This window comes from Erythrolamprus reginae, chromosome 1, assembly GCF_031021105.1.
Source record: "Erythrolamprus reginae isolate rEryReg1 chromosome 1, rEryReg1.hap1, whole genome shotgun sequence".
In the NCBI taxonomy this organism is placed as follows: Eukaryota; Metazoa; Chordata; class Lepidosauria; order Squamata; family Dipsadidae; genus Erythrolamprus; species Erythrolamprus reginae.
The window spans coordinates 283,641,245-283,667,999 of record NC_091950.1 but is presented as its reverse complement, the minus strand read 5'-3'; the positions used below and the strand labels follow the sequence as shown (position 1 = coordinate 283,667,999).

General features: G+C 39.3%; 1 protein-coding gene across 2 annotated transcripts in view; it reads left to right on the top strand.

Moving 5' to 3' along the window:
- Positions 1–26,755, top strand: part of ME1 (malic enzyme 1) — a 140,444-nt gene that overhangs the window by 107,015 nt on the left and 6,674 nt on the right. For both annotated transcript variants that reach the window (XM_070733138.1, XM_070733139.1), the window contains exons 7-13: positions 3,051–3,160; positions 3,515–3,612; positions 6,497–6,610; positions 14,455–14,560; positions 18,188–18,330; positions 21,137–21,310; positions 26,633–26,731. In XM_070733138.1, the coding sequence (XP_070589239.1) occupies positions 3,051–3,160; positions 3,515–3,612; positions 6,497–6,610; positions 14,455–14,560; positions 18,188–18,330; positions 21,137–21,310; positions 26,633–26,731 (844 nt within the window). The remainder of the gene's footprint in view (positions 1–3,050; positions 3,161–3,514; positions 3,613–6,496; positions 6,611–14,454; positions 14,561–18,187; positions 18,331–21,136; positions 21,311–26,632; positions 26,732–26,755) is intronic.

Sequence of the window (26,755 nt, the reverse complement as noted above, 5' to 3'; positions counted from 1 at the left end):
GGAAAGAGGCAACCACAAGACCAGATGGGAAAGTGGGCAGAAGTAATTATGAGTAAGAAGCAGTGAAGATCAGGGAATCCAGATGTTTTCTGACTCATGTGACTAGTCTGTAACAAAAATTTCTAGACCGTCACCAGGTTTCAAATGCTCAATTTGAGTAAATTTCAGACAAAGTAAAAGGAAAAGATAGGATGATGATGATGATGACAAAACAGGAACTTGAACTCAACTCAACAGGATCAAATGCCTGGAAGTCTTCTGGAAATGAAAGCTTTGAGCATCAGACAGAATAATTGTTTAGCAAAAGACAGTAAAAACATAGAGAGGTATAACCTTTTCAATTCAATAAGCTACAAGGTTTAGTGAAATGTGATAATCACAGTATCTTCACCAAATTGTTGAAATGAAGTGGCCTAAAGTTACTCCTGTGTGCAGTGTTCCCTCTAATTTTTTGGGGGGGTGGGCGGAAAAGTATAGTGTCTGAGCGGCAGTCCCTTTGGGACTGGGCGGCACAGAAATAATAAACAAACAAACAAACAAACAAACAAAAAACCCACCCTGTTTTGCCTCAGAGAATTTCAAAATAAAATACTGTACTGTGTGTCTATAACAGTGAGCTCATAATAGGGCAACTCTATCAATATCAAAATGCCACTTAAATAGTTGAGCTAGTTTCAAACTAGATTTTGATTTTCTTTCTCTCTTCCTTACTCTCATTCTTTTTTTTCTCTTTTCCTTCCTCTCTTTTTTCTATCTATTTCTCTCTCTTCCTCTCTCTCTCCTTCCCTCTCACTCTTTCCCTCTCGGCTTCTGGGCAGGTTTGGAAAACTCTGAGTTGATGATGATTTTTAAGTGAGCGATTGCTCACTGCTCAGCTTAGAGGGAACTATGCCTGTGTGTTAGGTAAAGCACTTCAAGTAGCTAACAAGCAATTTGATTTCAGAAAAAAATTACCCTGTAATCTGCAACTCCTACACTGCAGAAACATAAGGACTACACAACTTGATCAGGGTAAAACAATGGATGCAATTTACATAGGCTTTTGTAAAGCCTTTGATTTAGTGGTACATGACAAACTATTTCTGAAACCAAAATCTTATGGCATCTGTGGACATGATTGGCTAACTGTGTTCCTGTCAAACAGACAACAAGTAGTTAAAATAGGGAGTGCCCTATCAAATCCTGCACCTCTCAACAGTAGTGTTCCTCAAGGCAGTGTTCTAAGACCAACACTCTTCATATTTTACATAAACAACCTTTGTGATTATATTATAAGCAATTGCGTTGTCTTTGCCGACAGTGTTAAACAATTTAACACCACCGACAATGCTGCTACCCTTCAAAAAGACCTTGATCAGAATGGTCAAACAACTGGCAACTTCAAATCTCAACTAACTAATGCTCTGTCTTACACATTGGCAAAAAGAATCAGAACACAAAATACAAGTTTGGAGGACACGGCTTTGTAGACAATCCTCACTCTGTCAAGGATCTTGGAGTACTCATATCTAATTTATTTATATTGGATTTCTGCTACCCCTCTCCAATGACCTTAGTACCAGATCCCACTGTAATAACATTGCTAAAAAGGTGCTAAGAGTTGTTAATCTAAACTTGCATAGCTTCTTCACTGGCAATATTATGCTGCTAACCAGAATATACAAAATATTTGCTAGACCAATTCTCAAATACAGCTCAGCTGTCAGAAACCTGCACTGCATATCGGATATTAATACAATTGAGAGAGTCCAGAAATATTTCACAAGAAGTGTCCTCCACTCCTCTGCTCGCAACAGAATACCTTATTCCACCAGACCTGAAATTTTGGGCTTGGACAATTTAGAACTACATCGCCTTTGATCTGATCTAAATGTAAAGTCATCTGCCACAATGTCCTACCAATCAATGACTACTTCAGCTTCAACTGCAACAATACACAAGCATACAAGAGATACAAACATAATGTAAACTTCTCCAAACACGATTGCAGAAAATACGACTTCAGTAACAGAATGATCAATTCCTGGAATGCACTACCTGACTGTGTTTTCTTCCCCAAACCCCAAAACTTTAAACTTAGACTGTCTGCAGTCAACCTCATCCCATTCCTAAGAGATCTGTAAGGGGCTTGAGTAAGCGCACCATTGTGACTACCTTCCCTGTCTTACTGTCCTATTGTCCTCATTTATTTGTACTTATGTCGTTTATGTTTAAGTTTAGACCTATACCTGCTATCTTGTACATGTTTGACAAACAAACAAACAAACAAACAAACAAATAAAATAAATCTTTCAAACTGTGCTTTGTTTGTTTGCTTTTGAAGCTTCACTTAGAATCATAGATTGATTTCTACATGAATTTACATAAGGATACATTCCAAAATGGAATCAGATTCCTTGCTGAATCTATATTGCTATCTATCTAGACCTTTATTTTAAAAACATCACAATTATTTCACAATATATTATCTTATATATTATGTTATTATATTAATCATATGAATAGTGGCACCATTTTGATATTTCTTGACTTCCTTTTGCAGACATTGTTGCTTGCTTAGAATACTGACAATGGCCTTTACAAGCTTTATAGAAAAGTTTTCATGATGACTTTAAAGCAAATAACATGTATGAAACATATAAAACAAAATCTGCCTCAGACCATTACTCTGTAATAATTTTCTTGTGCTATGGAAGTTCAAATCCTGAATTGTTCTTACTCCTCTTTTGAAGAAATTGCAAAGTAATTCCTTTCAGCACAAGGAGCTTGCCACTCGCTGCTATTTTTACACTCAGAAGTAAATGCCCATAAAATTATCCATGTATGGATAGTTTCTAGTTAGCAAAAGTCCGTATAATTCACTGTTTTAGTTTTGCATCAAAATGGATAAATTTAAAATAACAATTCAGCATCTAAATCTGTTTAATGCCAAATCTTTTGCTCACAGTAAGCAGGATGACATGGAATTGAAAAAATATCGGAGGAGCAATCTTATAATATTTTTAATTTTACTGTTCTCATTTTAAGTATATAATGTTTTCTACCCTTAGGTATGGCAGAAACTGCCTCATTCAATTTGAGGATTTTGCCAACCAAAACGCATTCCGTCTTCTGAAAAAATATCGCAACTTATACTGCACTTTCAATGATGACATTCAAGGTAATGAAATATATGTAACCCCTGTTTAGCAAAGGATAATATGATTTAATAACTTACTATTTATAAAGACACTGTGTCACATCCAGGCAACCCATTACATCATGTGCTTGTAGATCCACATAATGATAGGGGTAAAGTGTACAAGCCCTTTGTGGATAGCTTGTGCTGGTCTGAAGAGACACACTGGTTGAGCTTTGCTATTTCACTGTCCCATTTTAGCTCTCCTGAGAGGGAACTAAAGATTCTTTTAATTCTGCTTTTAAAGTTAATCTAAAAGATGTGCGATTGGTTATCAATGGACACGAGCTCTTATTTCAATTTAATAAAATTATTTCTTATTTTATTTTGTTTCAGGAACAGCATCTGTAGCTGTTGCCGGTCTCCTTGCTGCACTCCAGCTAACTCAAAATAAACTGTCTGATCATACAATACTATTTCAGGGAGCTGGAGAGGTTTGTTTCTCTATTCTTTTTTCATTGCTATGCTACTTTTTTTGACGAAAGTGGTGTTTCTGTGCCGTATTTCTAGTTTGGCGAAGTGTTTATTCATTTCATTGGCTGCTTGCCTTTTTATTGATCTTCTGCTACTTAGGGGCAGCAGTTAGTGGATCCCCATGGCTTAAATGACCCTAGATTAGAACTGAGTGGCTGCGTGGTTCAAATTGACAAGATGCTAGCCTGAGCATTGCAATGCAAACCCCACCCTGTCTGAAGTCACTGGGCATGAAAAATGGGTGAGGCTTACATTGTAAGGTTCTAGGGTATAATTTCTTTTTTATTTTTCTCCACCTTAAGATAAAACATACGTAAATAACAAAACACAATACAAATATCAAACCGGATATGTATGCCAAATTTCCATATCACTAGTGTGCTTTAAGGAGTTTCTTTACTTTCTAGCTTCTCCCTCCACCTCCCATAACTCCATCTCTCCAGCATTGTAGGTAATACTAAATTCTAAAAAGAAAAACAAAGAAAGAAAAAGAGACAAAACTCCCAAATATATCTTCAATATCTAATATTCTATAAATCCCATATTCATCATTATTTACGTGTAAAGGGAAAGAGAAAAGAAAAGGAAAGAAAGAAAAGAAAAGGCAACTTTAAGACTGGTGGACTTCAACTCCCAGAATTCCTCAGCCAGCAAAGACAGCAAAGCAAAACTGGCTGAGGAATTCTGGGAGTTGAAGTCCATCAGTCTTAAAGTTGCCAAGGTTGGAGACCCCCTGATATATGTTTTACTATCTATATATTTGCATCAGCAGAAAGACTCTTTCTCATTTCCCTTCCCCCTTTTAATAATTTGGTTGTGAGTAAACTCTGTATAAGGGATGGGAACAGCAGACCATGTAACATAGTGGTTAGATTTTCAAACCAGGACCTAGGAGAGCCGGGTTCAATTCAAACATGGAGATTATCAGATGGTATTTAACTCAGGTTCTGGCTCTGGGCCATTATTGAGTAGCAAATGAAAAGTGACATCTAGTATAGTGCTTTAAGCTTGTAAAAATGCAGGATGTAGATGCAAAAAGCAATTAATAATGGGGACTTGCTTTCTTTGAACCTCATTGTTTATATGCAGATGTAGAAGTTATGTCTGATTAATGGTTAAACAGGGAGCTTTTGCTTCATAATTTGTGAAACTTGGGTCATGAGATGTTTTATGTACATTCTGAAACTCAAGAGTCAAAATGAATCAAACAACTAACACTTTACGCCAGAAGATTTTTATTGAGGTTACACAATTAAAAAAAGAACATGTAATGTCAGCATTTATAGATGTTCCAAGACCGTATAAAATAGGTACAGATGTTAGCTCAGAAATAATGCATTGTTTAGCCTCGTTATTTAAATAATCCCTTTCAATTCTGAAGTATAACTCAAAGTCTGATTATTTTAAAGTCGTTTCCCCCCTAAGGTGAGCAAATAAGCATATTCATTCTGCTGTGAACTGCAAGGAATCAAAGTGACCAACTCAAGTTCCCAGTCAAAGCACATTTCAAAGGACATGATAACCAAATCTAATGTATTACTAAACCATTTCATTAAAAAAAAACCACAGCCTGTGTTGGCCAAACTGAATTGGGGTGGATTTGAAAGCCAAAGAAATAATGGATACAGATGTCCTAACCTTAACAATAAGATGGCGTGCTGGTTCAGTATTGCCTTTGTTAAGCAGTTAAGTTTTTGTTGATCTCTTTGATGCGAAATGGAAGGGGGAAAGACTAATTTGGAGGGCATTATGGAGATTGTATGTAAGTGCTGCCAGATAGATGGGTTAGTCATGTCACTGCTCACAGTCACTCATGCCCTCATCACCTCGAGGCTCGACTACTGTAACGCTCTCTACATGGGGCTACCTTTGAAAAGTGTTCGGAAACTTCAGATCGTGCAGAATGCAGCTGCGAGAGCAATCATGGGCTTTCCCAAATATGCCCATGTTACACCAACACTCCGCAGTCTGCATTGGTTGCCGATCAATTTCCGGTCACAATTCAAAGTGTTGGTTATGACCTATAAAGCCCTTCATGGCCCTTCATGGCACCGGACCAGATTATCACAGGGACCGTCTTCTGCTGCACGAATCCCAGCGACCAGTTAGGTCCCACAGAGTGGGTCTTCTCCGGGTCCCGTCAATTAAACAATGCCACTTGACGGGACCCAGGGGAAGAGCCTTCTCTGTGGCGGCCCCAGCCCTCTGGAACCAACTCCCCCCAGAGATTAGAATTGCCCCCACCCTTCTTGCCTTTCGTAAGCTACTTAAAACCCACCTCTGCCACCAGGCATGGGGGAATTGAGATACTCTTTCCCCCTAGGCCTTTACAATTTTATGCATGGTATGTCTATATGTATGTTTGGTTTTTATAATAATGGGTTTTTAATTGTTTTTAGTATTGCATTATTATTGTATGCTGTCTTGTTATTGCTGTTAGCCGCCCCTAGTCTCCGGAGGGGGGGCGGCATACAAATCCAATTAATAATAACAATAACAATAACAACAACAACAACAACAACAACAACAACAATAATAATAATGCTTGTTTTGGTAATGAACATTTTTAAAAATCAAAATGTCTGCGAATATTGCTGTGTCTATTGGGTATATGGTTTGCACAGAAATGAACATATAACAACTCAGAGTGGTGCACAAGCATTAAAAAGGGGAAGTGATATTTATTTTCATATAAAATTAAATATATTTGTATATGTATAAATATGTATGTAGATGGGAAGAACAGAATTGACTTCTATTGTGTGTTTGTGTGTGTGAGAGAGGGAGAGAGAGAGAGATGTTATACTTTATTATATGTATACTAATTCTTCCTTTGTTCCTCAGGCAGCCATGGGCATAGCCAATCTTCTCATTATGGGCATGGAAAAGGAAGGGACCCCCAAAAAAGAAGCCATAAAAAAGATCTGGATGGTTGATTCAAAAGGACTAATTGTAAAGGTAATAGCATTTCCCTTTCTATTAGAAACACACATTATGAAACTTTTCTAGGTATATTGAATAATACGAGGGTCGCCCAGAAAGTAATGCACTACGTTTTTTTCCTTCAACAATTATTGAACACAATGAAACTTACACACAAGAAAGAATTATGTTTCTTCTACATTTCCTATTTTTCCACCTAATCTCTGTCCCGTTTTATGGCCTTCTCCCAGCAAGACACAAGGGCGTGTATGCCCTGTCAGTACCACTCCTGGTCATGAAGCCATTTCTGTGCAAATCACCTTTTCATCCTCACCCTCTGTGCCCAGCGACTAACCGTATTTCTGTCAACTGCAGATTCTCCATAAACTGTAAACAAATGTTTGTGAATGTTCCCAACAGTTTCTTTCTCCGCAGTGAGAAATTCAATGATGACACGCTGCTTGTAATGTACATCACTTACGGATGCCATTTCGAAACTCTCCTGCAGCTACACTATCTGTCTGAAGAAACAAAATTTACACACGCACTCCTGACAATTCAAATAATGTATATCTAAAGTTTCACATTCGTACCATTACTATAGACTGAGAAAAAAAATGTGGTGCATTACTTTCTGGGCGACCCTCATATCAGTGTATAGATACGAGGGTCGCCCAGAAAGTAATGCACCACATACATACATACATGCATACACATCATTAATGTCTTATGAACATGCCCTACATGGCATAAGACCAGAATACCTCCAAGACCGCCTTCTGCTGCATGAATCCCAGTGATCGGTCAGGTCCCACAGAGTTGGCCTCCTCCAGGTTCCGTCAACCAGACAATGTCGTTTGGCAGGGCCCAGGGGGAGAGCCTTCTCTGTGGAGGCCCCAGCCCTCTGGAATCACCTCCCCCCCAGAGATTCATACAGCCCCCACCCTCCTTACCATTAGATCTTTGCCCCCTGCCCAATGAATGTGTTGAGAGACTGTGGAGTGAATGGAATGATTGTTTTTTATGGGGTTTTTTGGGTGTGTGTGTATGTAGATTTTTAATTAGTTAATTGGATTAAGATATCATGTATAGTATGTTTTATATGTTGTGAGCCGCCCCGAGTCTTCGGAGAGGAATGGCATAGAAATCAATCAATCAATCAATCAATCAATCAATCAATCAAACAAACAAACAAACAAACAAACAAACAAGTTTGTAATGAACCTAAAATTGATTATTAAAATAAGCAAAGAAATGCTGATGTAAAAGATAATAATAACTTCCTGCTGATATTTTCCTTTATCTATGCCAGACCTCTACATAAACTTCAGCTGGGTTGCCTCAAATAACTTTTATTGCATAGCAATAGGAGCAGAGACCATGTCCTGCATGTTGTGGTTTATTGTGATATCAGCAGCGGTTAGACGTTCAGAGTTACTCAGAGACCTGACAAGGCATTTTTACTGTCATTTCTTCCATATGCAAGTTCGAGCTAAGACAAAACACATGTCTATCTGAAATACTAAAATAATAAAGGGAGTCTAAAGTAATAATTTATTCAAATTAGCATTTCCATCCTCAAAAGAAAATGTTAGCTGATTTATTTGTCTTTTTTTTTTACAGTAGGTTGTACTGGAAACAAAACATAAACTTAGAATTCCTCTAGGATTTCTGTACTGCTCTTAAAAGTTCATATGATGAGTAATGATTTATGTTACTGTTGTCTGCACGAAAGTGTGTATCCCTCAGTTGGGATTGCATAGCTGTTGGGTTGAGAAAAATGAAGCTTTGAATGGGGTAGATTTTCATGGGGCCTTATCAAATGGGAAGATTATTATATATTTGATTTTTATCAAGAATATTTCCTTCATAAGACTCTGGATAACTGAGATTTGCAAAAGGATTTATTGTACTGTAATCGCTATTACTCACGCAAGATTATCGTAAGGAAAGGATACTGTAAGATCATTTTATTCAATGCTGTGTCCATCTATTAGCATCTATGGTTCTAAGTTTGTTGGTTTTTTACCATTTAGAGAGTTTGTGATTTAAATTGGACAATGAAGAATATTAACTGGGAACAGAAGAGGAGCGTTTTAAGTGGAAGGGACAAAGAAGGGCCATATGTTGTAGCTTGATATAAGTGACTAAATTAATTGGCAGGAATTCTGTAAGCGTCATACAAATCCCAGGGGTGCTTAGAATCTAGACCAAAGGAACAGGAAAGCAAATAAGGTGAGAAAACATTGTCAAGTGACAGAAAAAAGTCACATCTGCTCTAATTCCTTTACCTCAATCCTTTTCCCTAAGGAAAGCAGTATCAATCACATGAGAAAAGATCAAATGATGAAAGAAGGAAGTCCCAGTTAAAGGGAAGACAAATTACACCTAAAACCTAATGGAATTTGTAGATGTAAGTTCTGAGTTTGTGCAGTCATGTTTCAAAGGTGGGCAAATGTTCTTCTCAGGTTCAAATCAGACAATAAATTAGCTGCAATTACTGACAGGTCTTTTGTTGTCACTATCTTGAAAGGCTCTAGAATTCTGTAAATTGGCAGTCCCCAACATTCCCAACATTTCTGCCACCAGGGGTCAATTTCATGGAAGACAATGTTCAGTGCCTAAATAAGGAAGAGAGAAGATGGCTGAACAATAGCTACATTCTGCCCTCCAAATAAATCAAGTATGAGTAAAGAAAAGTGACATATTGGTGGGGTTATTTTGTTAGCCACATGTCAGAACTATGTAATTCCTTGTGGTCCCTCTGCCACTGATAATACATTGCCTTCTGTCCTATAAATAACAAGACTTGTGGTTGCTGACCAGGAAGAAATGGAGAAAGAGAACGAATGCAATGATGTAATTTATACCAGGGCAGAAACTCTCTCACTCACTCACTCAAACTGCCCAAGGAGCTGCTGATACAATTCTACAGAGGAATCATTGAGTCTGTAATTCTGCAACCCAATAAGACCGACACAAACTTCAGATAATCAGAACTACAGAAAAAAACAATTGCTGCCAATCTGCCTTCCATTGAGGACCTGTATATTTCACAAATCAAAAAGAGGACTGTGAAAATATTTACTGACCCCTCGCATCCTGGACATAAACTGTTTCAACTCCTACCCTCAAAACGTCACTACAGAGCACTGCACACCAAGACAACTAGACACAAGAACAGGTTTTTGCCCAAACGCCATCACTCCATTAAACAAATAATTCCCTCAACACTGTCAAACTTTTTATTAAGTCTGCACCTCTATTTCTCCTAGTTTTTTCTCATCATTCCTATCACCCATTTCCTCCCACTCAGGACTGTATGACTGTAACTTGTTGCTTGTATCCTAAGATTTTTATTAATATTGATTGTTTCTTCACTGCTTATTTGACCCCTATGACAATCATTAAGTGTTGTATCGCATGTTTCTTGACAAATCTATATTTTCTTTTATGTACACTGAGAGCATCTGCACCAAGACAAATTCCTTGTGTGTCCAATCACACTTGGCCAATAAAGAATTCTATTCTATTCTATTCTATTCTAGTGGTTTTGGGGCTGCTTTAAAAGCCTGCTGTTGCATGCTTAAACTTCATTTATTTTATTTTATTTATTTTTAAATTTATTATTAGAGTTGGGAGGGACCTTGTGGTCTTCTAGTTCAACCCCCTGCTTGAGTAAGAGGCCCTACACCATCCCAGACAGATGGCAGTCCAATCTCTTTTTGAAAGTATCAAGTATTAGAGCGTTCGTAATCTCTGCTGGCAGGCTGTTCCACTGATTGATCGCTCTTACCGTCAGAAAGTTCTTTCTTATTTCCAGGTTGAATCTATCCTTGGCCAGCTTCCATCCATTGCTCCTAGCCTGTCCCTCTTGTGCCCTGGAAAATAGTGTGACCCCCTCCTGTCTGTGGCAGCCCCTCAAGTAGCTGAAAACTGCTATCCTGTCCCTCCTGGACCTTCTCTTCACTAGACTATCCATGCTCATTTCTTGCAACCTTTCCTCCTATGTCTTGGTTTCCATTCCCTTTATCATTCTGGTTGCTCTCTTTTGTACTTTCTCTAGAGTTTCAATGTCCTTTTTATAGTGTGGTGACCAAAATTGAATGCAGTATTCTAGATGTGGTCTAACTAGGACATTATAGAGTGGTATTAGTACCTATCTAGACTTGCAGTGTATCCCTCTGTTGATGCATATTATTATTATTATTATTATTATTATTATTATTATTATTATTATTATTATTATTAATTAGATTTGCATGCCGCCCTTCTCCGAAGGCTCGGGGTGGCTCACAGAATAGATACAAAACAAGCATATAACACAAATGTAATACATTGTTCCCTCGATTTTCGCGGAGGATGCGTTCCAAGACCGCCCGCGAAAGTCGAATTGCCGCGAAGTAGAGATGAAGTAAATACACTATTATTGGCCATGAACAGTATCACAAGCCTTCCCTTAACATTTTAAACCCCTAAACTGCAATTTCTCATTCCCTTAGCAACCATTTAGATTATTACTCACCATGTTTATTTATTAAAGTTTATTTTAAAAAATATTTATTAAAGGCGGACGAAGGTTTGGCGATGACATATGACGTCATCGGGTGGGAAAAACCGTGGTATAGGGAAAAAACAGTAAAGTATTTTTTAATTAATATTTTTTAAAAACCGTAGTATAGCCGTTTCGCGAAGTTTGAACCCTCGAAAATCGAGGGACCACTGTATATTAAAAAGTACGACTAAAAACCCTATGTAATACACAATCATACAGTCCAATCACACCATTATTGGTCAGAGGGTAAGGTCTAATTGCCCCAAGCCTGGCGACATAGGTGAGTCTTGAAGCTCTTGCAGAAGGCAAGGAGGGTGGGGGCAGTACGAATCTCTGGGGGGAGCTGATTTCAGAGGGCTGGCACTCACACAGAGAAGGCTCTTCCCCTAGGCCCCACCAAATGACATTGTCTGGTTGATGGGACTTGGAGAAGGCTAACTCTGTGGGACCTAACCAGCTGCAGGGATTTATGCGGCAGAAGGCGGTCCCGCAAGTAATCTCATCCGATGCCATGTAGGGCTTTGTTGGTCATCACCAACACTTTGAATTGTGTCCGGAAACCAATCGGCAACCAGTGCACAATCTTAAGATTGTGTTGGCTTTTTTAGCTGCTGCTGAACATTGCTGGCTCTTATTTAGTTGGTATGTAATATGTATGTATGCACAGTGTTCCCTCGATTTCCGCGGGGGATGCTTTCCGAGACCACCCGCGAAAGTCGAATTTCCACGAAGTAAAGATGTGGAAGTAAATACACCATTTTTGGCTATGGAAAGTATCACAAGCCATCCCTTAACACTTTAAACCCTTTAATTACCACTTCTCATTCCCTTAACAACCATTTACTGACTATTATTATTGGTACTCACCATTGAATAAGACACTTAGTGATCCTGATATTTATAAACATAATTATTTATTAACAATAATTATTTTTTTTGTTATTTATTTGCAAAAATTATTAGTTTGGCGATGACATATAACATCATCGGGTGGGAAAAACCGTGGTATAGGAAAAAACCGTGAAGTATTTTTTAATTAATATTTTTTGAAAAACCATGGTATAGGCCAGTGTTTCCCAACCTTTTTTGAGCCGCGGCACATTATTCATGTTTTCAAAATTCTGGGGAACACTGAAGGGGGGGGCGGGGGGGGGCTAAAGAAAAGTTTGGAGAAAAAAATATCTCTTCCTCCATTTCACTCTATTTCTCCCTCCCTCTTTCTCTCTCTTCCTTCCTTCCCTTCTTTCTCTCCATCCCTCTTTCTTTCTTTCTTCCTCTCTTTTTTGCTCTCTTTCTCTCTCCCTCCTTCCCTCCCTCTATGTCTTTCCCTCTCCCTCCTTCCCCCTTTCTTTCTCTCTCTCTCTTGCTTTCTTTCCCTCTTTTTCTCTTTCTTTCTCTCATTCTCTCTCCCCTCCTTTTTCTCTCTCTCTCTTTCTCTCTCGTTCACCACGCCAGCAACATAGAGAAAAAGAAAGAGCGAGAGAGAGCCGGAGAGAGAGTGGAGTGTGCAGCAGCCATCAGCCTTCTCGCCCTCCCAGACGTCCCCAGCGCCAGGCCTCGTGCCGCCTCCCGTTAGCCCGGCCGAAAGCCACACAGTCCCGGACTCCCAGATCGCTCGCTTCTCCGGCCAGCGCGGCGCTTTCCTGGGCAGATGGCTTTGCTGACCGGAGAAGCGAGCGATCCGGGAGTCCGGGACTGTGTGGCTTTGCGCCATGAAGAGAAAACGGCAGCAGGGAAAAGTCGGCCGTTTTCTCTTCATGGCGCAAAGCCACACAGTCCCGGACTCCCGGATTGCTCGCCCCAAGGCAGGAGGCGGCGGCGGAGGAGAGTGGGCGGATCGGGCGGGCAATGGGGCAGGGCGGGGAAGCCAGGGGCGTGTTTGGCCGGAGGCACCGTGGGGAGGCAGGGGCAGGGAGGTGCGGCAGTAGGTGCCTCCGGCCAAACGCGCCCCTGGCTTCTCCGCCCTGCCCCATTGCCCGCCCGATCCACCCACTCTCCTCCACCGCCTCTCACCGCGGCACACCTAACGGTGTCTCGCGGCACACTAGTGTGCCGCCGCACACCGGTTGGGAAACGCTGGTATAGGCTATTCGCGAAGTTTGAACCCGCGAAAATTGAGGGAACACTGTAATACATACCTGACACATCTACTATACAAAATGGAAGAAAAGTTAGTATCTTACATACATTTTTTTTCAACTATATAATTGAAGGGAACATAATCCCGATGGCTTGCAATTATTTATCATTGAATCTGATAAAAGTTCTAACTCTTTGCTTCATTTGAATCATGGTGGCACTTAGGATTTTTTATGATTTTGGGTTGCATCAGGAATTCAGATTTATAGCTACAAGGCAAAATTGCTAGAGGCAGGAAAACTCCTCCAGAACCCCCCCCCCTCCAGAATTATTTGGGATTAGGTAGGCTTTCTGTGTGGAGGAAAACTCTCCTCTTGTCAGTTGGGTCCTCCCACATATAACTGCAGCCATAGTTGAAGCAGATTCAGACAATTTCCAGGCCTGAGGCGATGCATGCTGTCCTCATGAGTCAAACAATCCTCTGCTGTCATCTAAGGGAACTTGGAGAGTGTCCAATCTCTGAGGGAAAATAAAAGATAGCCTGGCTATAAAGACATCAGGGGGGGGGAAATGGTTCTCTCAATAGGTTTTGCAAACAGGGAGGTGGCATTTAATATTTTTCTCAGATGGAAAAATCTAAAATGGACAAATAGCTATTAGTTGTGTGGCCAAAGCTAAGGGCACAGTAGTCAACATGTCTTCTGCAAGAGGACACACGTACTCCTTAGAGCTCTTCTAGATATTCTGGCCCAGCACGTACTCCTCTGTTGGAGGTCTTTCTATCATGTCTCTACATTTTCATACAAACAGTGATGTTGGCAACATATTTATATTTTGTGACATCGTCTCCAGGTCCATAAAACTAGTTGAATCCTATGAGGATAGCCTTTCTCCATATATTTTGGTTAGAATAGTTTCTAAAATGCAGTTTGGGAAATTTTTAATGACATTTCATCAAACAAACTTTGGTAAGTTTTCAGTGTCACTGAGTACAGAGTATCCCAGAAATTCAGAGGTCTATAATCCTCTCAAAATTTCTGACTATGCTTCTAAACATTATTTAAATGCTTGCTAAAATACGTTGACTATAACAGATGCCATATGTTTTGCAGTTTACAGATTTATTGATGAGAAAGTCAAAGGAACACTAGTATGTTTTTAAAGGAAGACTCTGAACCTTTTCATTAGAACACAGAATAAATTTAAAACTGCATTTTTTAACTGATAATCTTATTTTTTTAACTAGGGACGTGTTTCATTAACACCTGAGAAAGAAGTGTTTGCTCATCAGCATGAGGAGATGAAAAATTTAGAAGACGTTGTTAACAAAATAAGACCAAGTGTTCTTATAGGTAATAAATGATCTGTATATCACTTCTTCAAGTTTTCACTTTCATTTGATATTTATGTCTGTCTGTGTTCATACGATACTTGATATGCACATACATTTTAGAGAAATTGGTAAAAATATTGTGATCTTTATGCATAAGAACAAATATAGTAATTCTCACAGTTTTGGAAAGTAGGTAAGGTTACAGAGATTTTTGAACTATTCTGTGATATATGAATAACATATGACCTCAAATGCATATACAAATGCGCCTCAGTGGTGTAGTGGTTAGAGTGCAGTACTGCAAGCTACTTCTGCTGATCACTGGCTGCCAGTAGTTTGGCAGATCAAAACATAGAAGGCTCAAGGTTGACTCATTCTTCCAAGGTCGAAAAAATGAGGACCCAGATTGTTGAGGGGCAATATGCTTACTGTCTGCAAACCGCTTAGAGAGGACTGTAAAGCACTGTGAAGCGGTATATAAGTCTAAGTGCTATTACTAATGCTATATACATGTAATAAATAGCTTCTTGGCTGAGCGGCACAGTGGCCTAGAGGTGAAGATGCTTGCCTCACACTCAGGAGGTTGAGAGTTCAATCCCATGCAACGACAGATGTTTCTCTTATATGCTGTGAACTCCACATTGGTGTTAGGAAGGGCATTTGGACCGTAAATGCTCAGTTCCTTTCAGTTATTTTGACTCCACCCTGATGAAAGGAATTCATAGGGTCATAAAAAGGAGGTGGGAAAAGCTTCTTGGGTGAGGTTTGTTTTGTGATTTTGTTCCTTGAATCAAATTAGAACAGTCTCTCTAATCCTTTTCTCTTTTTAAAATAATATGCAAATAGAGTAAAACATAAAAAAAATTTGTAAACCCATTTCTGTAGTGAAAGATCAAATATAGTATTTTGTATCTCATGCTATGTAATGCTCAGTGTTGAATATGAAAAGGATATATTTATTTGGATAATATAATAATAATAATAATAATAATAATTAATAATAATAATAATAATAATATAGATAAGTCTTCAGAGTCTTGCAGAAGGCAAGGAAGGTGGGGGCAGTTCGAATCTCCGGAGGGAGTTGATTCCAGAGGGCCTGGGCCACCACAGAGAAGGCTCCTCCACTGGGTCCAGTCAGACGACATTGTTTAGTCGACGGGACCCAGAAAAGGCCAACTCTGTAGGACCTAATCGGCCGCTGGGATTCGTGCAGCAGAAGACGGTCCCGTAGGTATTCTGGTCCAATGCCATGAAGGGCATTATTACCAACACTTTGAATTGTGTCCGGAAACTAATCGGCAACCAATGCAGGCCGCGGAGTGTTGACGAGACTTGGGCGTATCTGGGAAGGCCCATGACTGCTCTCGCGGCCGCATTCTGCACAATCTGAAGTTTCCGAACACTCTTCAGAGGTAGCCCCATGTAGAGAGCATTGCAGTAGTCGAACCTCGAGGTAATGAGGGCATGAGTGACTGTGAGCAATGACTCCCTGTCCAAATAGGGATGTTGTATTTACCTAACAGTATTCCATAAACAAGAAAAAAAAGATCAAATATCATATGATTAATTATTTAAAATCTTTGCTTGAAGAATAGGGAATAAATAAGTTATCTCATGTTTCCCCAAGATTTTCATTAACTCCAATCTCAGCGACAGCCATGTATGGTATTTTACTAGACACTACTTTGAAAAAAAAGACATTGTTATTGTTGGAACAAGAACAAACATTATTTTAACAAATCCACCCATAAAGCATCAGTGAGATTGTTTTCTAATTTATTTTGCCATGACTTGGAGTGACTGTCATTGTACTGTTTGCTTTTTAAAGACAAAATTCACATTAAGTATTTAAAAAAAAGGAAGACAATAACCTTTGAGACGATCAGTTTAAAATTATGGGGAGCTTTGAACTTCAGTTTCTGTACGAGTTCTAAGTTGTCAGAGCAAGAGGAAAAAAGAACAAAACAAGATTATATATTCAAGCTGGTGATACTTTAGCTACAAAGATCTTTGGGTCTGTAGCATTTGCTTATTAAATTTATTGCACTTTTTAAAATTTTTGTCAAAGACAATGTCCTGATGTGAACTTTTTAAAAAGGCTGTTATTCTTTTCTCATTTTGTTTTAACATTGATACAGTTGTTCAATTAAGATTTTATGCAAAGAAACCAAGATTCTGATGAAATATGTTTGGCCTCGTTTACATACATCTATCTTAAACTGTTTTCCTTTGATCTTTCCCCCCCATTATCTTAGGATAGATACAGTATATACAAATATTTCATGAATTGATTTAAGAAACCGTAAAACATATTGTTTTGAAAAATGAAGTCCAAATTTCAGAACATCTTAGCATTATTTTTATAACAACGAACCAGATATCATATTCAACAACACATTAACAACACATTTAATAATTGGACTCATGAGGCGGCTTCAACAGGGATTATTCTTGGAGAGTCAGAGTTTGGATAATTATTTAGTCGAAAGTTGTCATTTGCTTCTTCTCCGAATTATGTTTCTTATGTAAACATATTAAAAATATGTTTATAAAGCAAATTGATAAAAAGATCTCTATGTGCATTGTAAAATGTTTCTTCAAGATAATTCTAAAAGGTAAAAATGTGTGCCAAAGAAAGTTATCGAAGTATCAGAATGGTTATAGAAGAGCAATCTCATCAGATGTTTGCAATTTGATTTCAAGTTTATCTTTTATTTCCATTAAAAGAGAAGAAAAAAAATGCTGGATGTCTTTAAAAAACAAACAGCAAATGAGATTAAATAGTGATATTATTTGGATTGTTCATGAAAAAATATTAGATTGTTCATCTAAAAATATCCAAAATGGTAACTGTTTTCAATTCTGAAGTTTGCTCTCAACACGATCCATTAGAAACTTTCCTTTCATCAATTTACTTGAAATCAAAAAACGTATAGCACGAAGTAGTTTAGGAGCCAATATTGCAATAATGTCAGGAATATTTCAGAATACTTTATTCATGAGATTTTTTTAAAAATGTACTTTTGGTATATAAAAAAATCCCCCTTCTATACTTCTCAGTGGGAGGATTTTTTTAACTACATTCAGGAAAACATCTTAGTGAAAATAAAGAAATTCATTGGGCAATTATGGAGCCTGCTTTTCACTAGAGGGCTATGTCATTTGTTCAAGAATAAATTGGCATATTATTTTAGATTTTATACTCACACAAAAACATTTCCAGTTACAGAAAACATAGTGGTGCTACAAAAAAGTCTATATCAAAGTTGCCTCATTTACTTTAATAGCCAGTAATTCTGGGAGTTTAAGTCCACATATCCTAAAGTTGCTAACATTGAGAAACACTGCACTATGGCATCACCTAGTCTATATTATTTATTTTCCTGTCTCCTTTGACACCAGGAGTAAACATATTGGGGTGAGGATGAAGATGATAATGTAATATGTAACTAATTTAAAATGACACTTCTTTCTATCTTGTCATTTTTATCTTTTAAAAAAAAATATGGAAATATAGGAACAGAATAACAAAAACAGAAATATAATTAAATGAAATTGTTTTACATTTGTAGAATACTCTTTGACAGTGATGGATAAATATTGTACATTCTGTAACATTCTGTTATATCTCTGTCCGGTACAGGAGTTGCTGCAATTGCTGGTGCATTTACGAAAAATATTATCCAAAATATGGCTTCCTTCAACAAACGGCCAATAATTTTTGCACTCAGTAATCCAACTAGCAAAGCAGAATGTTCTGCTGAAGATTGCTACTATCTAACCAAGGTATCAGAGGGGGGTGGGGAAGAATTATATTTAAATTGATTATATTTTTTTGTTGGCACATTATTAGTGTATATATATTCATACAATTGTCACTCTGTGTGTATTTATTTTAGCAACAGCAGTAGGACTTATATACCATTTCATTTCACCAAGCATATATTTCATAATGCTTTTTCAGCCCTCTCTTAAGTGGTTTACAGAATCAGTATATTGCCCCTACCAGTCTGGGTCCTCATTTTACCCACCTCGGAAGGATGGAAGGCTGAGTCAACCTTGAGCTAGTGGTGAGATTTGAACATCTGAACTACAGCTGGCAGTTAGCTGCAGTAGCCTGCAGTGCTGCACTCTAACCACTGCACCACCCTAGCTCTTTGCCAGTTTGCAGACTTATTTGTGGGTATTTTTAGCAATATTTCTCTGTAATTTCAGGTCAATTTTACTTGAAATTAAGATAGCATCTCACTAAAATTATATGGCCCACATTTCAATTAATAGAGGATTTCATGTATATTCAAGAACTAGCAGAATATATTTCTTCCCTGATATCTGTTACTGGAGAGAGAAATAAAAAGTTGCAACCATTTTAATCATTCAAAAACATGCTTCAGTTGCAGTCTGGCACGCTGCGAAGCTCCTCAAAATTGCTGTACTACAACAATTGCCTTTCACTGTAAAGTTTCGAGTTCAGATTTATAACATAAAGATTGCTGGTATGGGGGGGAAAAGTAAGCAGTTTATTACATTTTACTAGGGATTCAGAAAGTACTTTGGTGTTCAGAACAGCTGTTGATGATGTTTCCCTACCTGAACCAAAATGCATTTGTCTGTGGAGGGAAAGAAACACAAAAGTTTAAGCTGAATGAAATGTCCCTCACTCGGAAAGTGATGATAGATAGGAGAAGTGAGCTAGACTGGGAGTATATATGATGGGAATTGAGAGCAGGGCTACAGGAAGGTTTGGAAGGCTTAAGGGAAGACCAAGGATGGGGAGACTTCTAGAACATTCTCAGTGACTGAGAGGAGAGATGGAGTGACTGTACTGAGGAAGATGGGGATTAGGTAACCAGAGCTATGTAGCTATCATTTGTCTTTGGGATATTGGTGGTGGCTGAGGAAAGAAGATACTGGAAAGATAGTGATAGTGGTTGTAAGTTGAGGACTAGCTATATATGTGTAAATGCATACAAAATACAAAGTGAAATATATACAAAATGTAAAGCTTACTGAAAAGTAAGCATAAAGTTGGAGGAATGATGCAGATATTTTTTAAAGCAGATGGAATATGGTTCCATCTGGTGACTGAAAGACCAAAAGTTGCATCAAGATTATTGCTCTTCCATTAAAACATGTAAAGCAAGCTTTAATTGAGCAAGTTTCATTTTTTAAAATGAAAATGACAATTTGATGCTCATTCACACAGAAATAATTGATCTTAGTGGAATTTCTCAATGAACCTATACAGTAGTACCTCTAGATACGAGCTGCTCCACATGCGAGTATTCCAAGTTACGAGCTGCGACGCGAGCGAAATTTCTGTTCGACACCCGAGCTCAAATTCGGGATACAAGCTGAGCTTCCACTAGGTGGCGCAAGAATCTCCTTGCTTCCAGTTACCTGGGCATGAAAAACAAAGTCTAAAGGCATTCGTTCAAGATGCGAGTTGATCGACTTACGAGCTCGGGTATGGAACGAATTAAACTCATATGTCAAGGTACCACTGTATTATAAACCGTATTATGCCGCCCCGAGGCTTCGGAGAGGGGCGGCATACAAATCTAAATAATAATAATAATAATAATAATAATAATAATAATAATAATAATAATAATAATAATAATAATAATAAAATTTAAGCTAAGATTCTGAGCTTGTTCCAGGATGAGCAATATCACATTCACCAAATGAAATGTGCAGCAAAATAGATTTTCTGGACTTGTGTTTCATTTTTGCACCATTTGTAACAATAGTTTTTTGAACAAGAACAGCTTTAGAAAGGTATAAGGCATGCTCTCAAACTGAGATGACAAGATTCAAAAGAGTTGTGTAGAAGCTTGAGATGTAGACTTTCTGTGGCATAGAGACGTTCAACATACGTACACACGTGTACAGACAGAATGATCATAGCATTCAGCCAAGGGCAGGTTCCTCTTACCTTCCTACCATTGCGGGGCATGCCCATAGTGATATTTCGCGCACGCTCGTTATGCTCTCATGCACGTCTCCCCTAGCACAATTTTGCTTCTACGTAAGCGCAGAGGGACAATTCTCCTTCTGTGCATGCTCAAAGAGCCAAAAAATCACCAAAAATTAAGAAAAAATGATGGCAGCACACATGGATTGGCAAAGACAGCACTGGAGCCGTCCCACCCTAATTGCACAATCGGAGGGCCATCACCGGAGCGGCGCACTGGACCACACTGGTAGGAACCCACCCCTGCTTGATTCAGCCACAGTTGACTATGGATGAAGAGAACTTGGAAAACTTCTCCCAGATGTTTTTTTTTAAAGAGAAATAATTAAAAACTATGACACACATAGAAAACTCATTCTTGTTATCTACAGTTAGACAGATGTGGACATTATAGTAAAATTATAGAAAGGTTTCAAACTAATCTGAAACTTCCCACAGTAACCAGAACAATCCACATAGATGTTATAGATATATAACATCAAATAATAGGTCTTTTGCTCTCCCTGTCGTTTCTAATATAATCACTTTATAAAAGCATTATTTTCTACACAAACATTTCAATGTATGTCCATCCATTAAATAATGCTTCACAATATTATTTTTGTTTCTATTTAGGGGCGAGGCATTTTTGCAAGTGGAAGCCCTTTTGATCCAGTCACTCTTCCAGACGGACAGACCTTTTACCCTGGACAAGGAAACAATGCCTATGTATTTCCCGGAATTGCCCTAGGCATTGTTTCATGTGGAGTGAGAAACATAAGTGACGACATTTTTCTCCTTACTGCAGAGGTATTAATTATTCTTTATATATATATAAATGGGAATGCAGGTTGCCCCCCCCCTTACCTATCTAAGTTACGACAGTTGGGGGGGAAAAAAGCTTTGTAGTGTCCCATGGTCATATGTTCACCATTTGGATGCTTCACAACTGTTGCAGTATCCTATGAAATGGTGAAATCTAGTTTTTTTTGCCACTGATTCTGTGGGCATGGCTTGGTGGGCAGGTCATGTGACTAAGTGGGTGTGGTCAACTCAGTGTCACTCACGGCAAGGTGAGGTCTCTTAAAGGGACAGACTGTGGTGCGTTCCTCTGTGTGTATGCTAGACTAGCAGGGACAACGCAAGCAAGCCACCGGAGCTCTTTCCTACAGGGCAACGCCCCATGCCACACCAGGACGCTGAAGTAGGTGTTTCAATCTGCCACCTTCTGCTCTAATCTGCGCGTACCTTGGTCCCATTTGTTTCTCTCTGCCCCCTTTTGCTGGATTGCGGCAGGGGGAAGAAGAATCTAGCTTTATTGCTGCCCATTGCAGCCAGAAATCTCAAAGCATGTGTGGCTCGGGTGCTAGATTGGCCCAGCCAAAGTTTTGCTGAGGCATCAGGAAGACAGAGGGAGGGACTGGCCAAGCTAAGTGCCTGAAAGACCCCATCCCATCATCAGGACTCTTGGCTGAGGCATGTGTGAAACTTCGGCCAGGCACCTAGGAAGACAGGAAAGGGCCCTCTATTTGTAGCATCTGGATTACCTACATACACAAGCGTTTGTTCTCGGCTTTATTTGAGATTCATAGCTATGATAGGAATAGGACTGACCCCAGCTGTGGCTTCTAGGTCTGAGCCGAAGTGGAAGGAATTGAGGGCTGTGCTGGCAAGCTGCAGAGCCGAGACAGGGCAGGGCAGGGCAGGGCAGGGCAGGGCAAGCGTCAACCAGGGGACTGGTTCAGGGACATACCCAGCCAGCCATCACTACTGATTCGGTGAACCAGCCCTACAGGTCTGCTAACAGTTCTCCCGAACTGAACCGGTAGCATTTCACTCCTGGTCCTATGGTCATGTGCACCATTTGTGAAACTTCATAACTGGTTTCCAACAAGTACAATAGAATTAATGGAAAAAGCAAAAGTGAAATTGCAAGTTGTAGTCACTTGATCTTGTTCATTTACAACAATATGATACAAAATGCAGTCCAATGGCAACAGTAGATGTCCTAGTAGAAAACATCACTTCTGGCAATCATGTATTGTAAACATTTTTCTGGTTTCTCTCATACTCATGTTTCCCCCCCCCCCCCCCAAGGTATTGATTAATACCACTAGAAAATCATAGAGATTGCATCTTTAAAATAAATTTGAAAAGTTCTTCTTATTTTGTTTGTTTCAATATGTAACTAAGAAACGTGAATTCATTTATTTCTTGATTAGGTTGTCGGTGGCGAAGTCTATGGGGATATTTGTACAGGAACTATGGAAAATCTGAACAAAAATCTAGGGTTCCTATATTGTGTAGTATTATAAAGATAAAGCAGGGGTTCTCAACTTTTCTAATCCTGTGACCCCTTAATACAGTTCCTCATGTGGTTATTTCCAACCATAAGTCTAGCACCAATTCTCTCAATAGAGCTCTAAGCTGATTGGCAGGAAGGTCAGAGGGACACCCCCAATGTAAATGCCTCATTGGTCGGATTGTAAAAATATGTTCCAAGGCGCCAGAATAGAAGCTTTAGTTCTTAGCACCATGGGAAATTTGTCTTTTCCCATGGCCTTAGGCGATCCCTGTGAAACAGTCGTTTGACCCCCAAAGGGGTCCCGACCCCCAGATTGAGAATCACTGAGGTAAACGTTTCCACTTGTCAGTCGTATCTGACCCTAGGGGGAGATGCTCATCTCCATTTCTTAGCCAAGGGAGCCAGCATTGTCCAAGAAGGCATGACTGCATGCCGAGGTACTTGGAACACTGTTATCTTCCCACCAAAGTGGTACCTATTCATCTGCTCACATGAACTGGTAGGTGAGCAGAAGCAGGGGCAAGGTGCTTATCCTATCACACAGCGCTTGGTCCTTGAACCCAGGCTGTCAGCTTTCCAGCTAACAAACTCAGCGTTTTAACGTCTTATAAAATTTATAATTCTATACAAGGAGATGATGGCTCAATGGTTAGAAACATAGAAACATAGAAGTCTGACGGCAGATGGACCTCATGGTCCATCTAGTCTGCCCTTATACTATTTTCCGTATTTTATATCCATCCTAAGATAAAATACAGAAAATAGTATAAGGGCATACTAGATGGACCATGAGGTCTTTTTCTGCCGTCAGACTTCTATGTTTCTATGTTTCTAACCATTGAGCCATCATCTCCTTTTATAGAATTATAAATCTTATAAATTGTTAAAGCTCTCCCGTTGAAGTTGATTTAAAAAAATAGTCATTGTAAGCAAGGAGTCTTGTTTTTAGGTGTTCTCAGTTTCATGCCAAGTAAAGTAGAGTTTGGAAATGCAACACTTAAGTCCAGAAGGCTATAATGCCTAATTATAGGCAGTTTCACTGTGATGACAAGCATCATTCATCTGTGCCTCACTAAGCAGAATTATGTCTGACCACTTTAAGCTAATGAAATATTATTGTAACTCTGCCTAAATTGCAAGGCCTCCTGGTTTAAAAAAAACTTGGATCTGCTAAAGAAAACTTACTCAGCTGCATCCAATATGAAGTCTGCTGTGCTGCTTTTCTTAACAACTTCAGCTCCCCCTTGTGGATTTCAAATATTGTTTTTGATAACTTTTATTCAACATTCCAGCTTTTGGATTAAAAAAAAAGATATTTTTTGTACACTATAAGAGAAAATAAATTAATTTTTTATGGGCTAGTACATGGCATCCATGCCATATAGCAAAAACATTTTGGAAGCTGTAGAATGCAGCTTCCAAAATCTGCATGTAGGCATTGCACACTGGCACAGAGGCTACTATACATAGACAAGTTATGCATTGTAAAGATCACATTTATTTATTACTTAGATTTGTATGCCGCCCCTCTCCGAAGACTCGGGGCGGCTCACAACATGTAAAAAACAAATCATAAGCAATCAGACAAATTTAAAATATTTAAATATTTAAAAACCCCATATGCTAACAGTCACACACACAGACATACCATGCATAAATTAAACGTGCCCGGGGGAGATGTTTCAGTTCCCCCATGCCTGCCGACAAAGGTGGGTTTTAAGGAGTTTACGGAAGGCAGGAAGGGTAGGGGCAGTCCTAATCTCCGGGGGGAGTTGGTTCCAGAGGGCCGGGGCCGCCACAGAGAAGGCTCTTCCCCTGGGGCCCGCCAACCGACATTGTTTAGTTGACGGGACCCGGAGAAGGCCCACTCTGTGGGACCTAATCGGTCGCTGGGATTCGTGCGGCAGGAGGCGGTCTCGGAGATATTCTGGTCCGATGCCATGAAGGGCTTTAAAGGTCATAACCAACACTTTGAATTGTGACCGGAAATTGATCGGCAACCAATGCAGACTGCGGAGTGATGGTGAAACATGGGCATACCTAGGTAGGCCCATGACTGCTCTCGCAGCTGCATTTTGCACGATCTGAAGTTTCCGAACACTTTTAAAAGGTAGCCCCATGTAGAGAGCATTACAGTAGTCGAATCTCGAGGTGATGAGGGCATGAGTGACTGTGAGCAATGAGTCCCGGTCCAGATAGGGCCGCAACTGGTGCACCAGGCGAACCTGGCCAAACGCCCCCCTCGCCACAGCTGAAAGATGTTGTTCTAATGTGAGCTGTGGATCGAGGAGGACGCCCAAGTTGCGGACCCTCTCTGAGGGGGTCAATAATTCCCCCCCCCAGGGTGATGGACGGACAGATGGGATTGTCCTTGGGAGGCAGAACCCACAGCCACTCCGTCTTATCCGGGTTGAGCTTGAGTCTGTTGACACCCATCCAGGCCCCAACAGCCTCCAGGCACCGGCACATCACTTCCACCGCATTGAGATGGGAGTCACTTTCGGTGTAATCTATTGGAATCCCTGCATGAATTTCCTCTGTGGCTATGTAAGAGAGATAAAGAGTAAGCTAACCACCAGATTACAAGAACACGAGTGGTCAGATGAGGACATCCAAACTGATTGGTAGCCTCACACTGTAATGAACAAGGACATACATTCAATTTTGCAACTACTGTACTAAGACTGCTGGACAAGCAGGTAAAAAAACAGCCAGGGAAGTGATTGAAGTCTGAGAAATGGGCCCCTCCCCAGTCAACAGGAGTGCTGATTTACCAACTTATCAAATACTTAGGAGGGGAGGGCTTGGCAGTACAAGCAAACAACAGCCAATGACTTACTAGCTAGCCAGCTATCAAAACCCCATCAACATCTAAAAGGCCACATACAACAGCCACCCCACCCAGACTAACCCAGGGGTCTCTGAACTTTTTAAAGACCAAACTTCTTAAAGTGGCTAACTTTGGAGACACTCTTCCCCCACCAAGCTAAACTGATAAAACAACATCCTAGAAGAAGGCAATGGCAAATCACTTCTGTATTATGCCAAGAATATTATATGGGCATGAAGTTAAAGCCACCAGGAGTCAAGTTCAAATTGGATAGTTTGTTTTCAAAGTCAAGGTTGTCGTCTTCTTCTCTCTTTTTTTAGTCTTTTCTACATGCCTGAAATTATTTGTTAGGTCTGACAATTATATGCAAATCAAAGTTGCTTGAATTCTGCTTCCTTTGCTCTACATTGAATTCTGGACTACAATATACATATGTATGAAAGGAAAAAAGAATAAAGCTCTTTAAGATGATTTTTGAATAATTGGTCTTCAAAGTCATTTCCTTGATGTATGCTTGTACATTATATTTTGGGTGTTGGTAGCAAACACCTATAGAAACAGTTGTAAAATTAATGTAATTAATATAATATAACAATAACAACAATGCAATGTAACATAAAAAACAACAAAACATAAAACATAAAACATGACATAACGCAACACATAACATAAATAACATAATATAACACAACACAACTTCGGACCAGAGCATTAGATTAGAAAAAAGTAGGCAAACTGGTGAGTCTGCGGAGAGGGGCGGCATACAAATCTGATAAGTAAGTAAGTAAGTAAGTAAGTAAGTAAGTAAGTAAGTAAGTAAGTAAGTAAGTAAGTAAGTAAGTAAGTAAGTAAGTATCAGAGATGAAGCTATTGTCATTTAAAATTCCCATACAGGTTCATTCCTAATTTAAAAAAAAAAATTAAGGCAAATTGTTGTTCTTTAAACAAAGGTATTAGCAATACATGCATTTAATATATACATACTTTTTCTTCCTAGGTTATATGCAAGCAGGTATCAAAGAAGAACTTAGATGAGGGCCGTTTATATCCACCTTTAGCTTCAATTCGAGACGTCTCTCTTAAAATTGCTGCAAAAGTAAGTTCATTCTTTACTGACTAA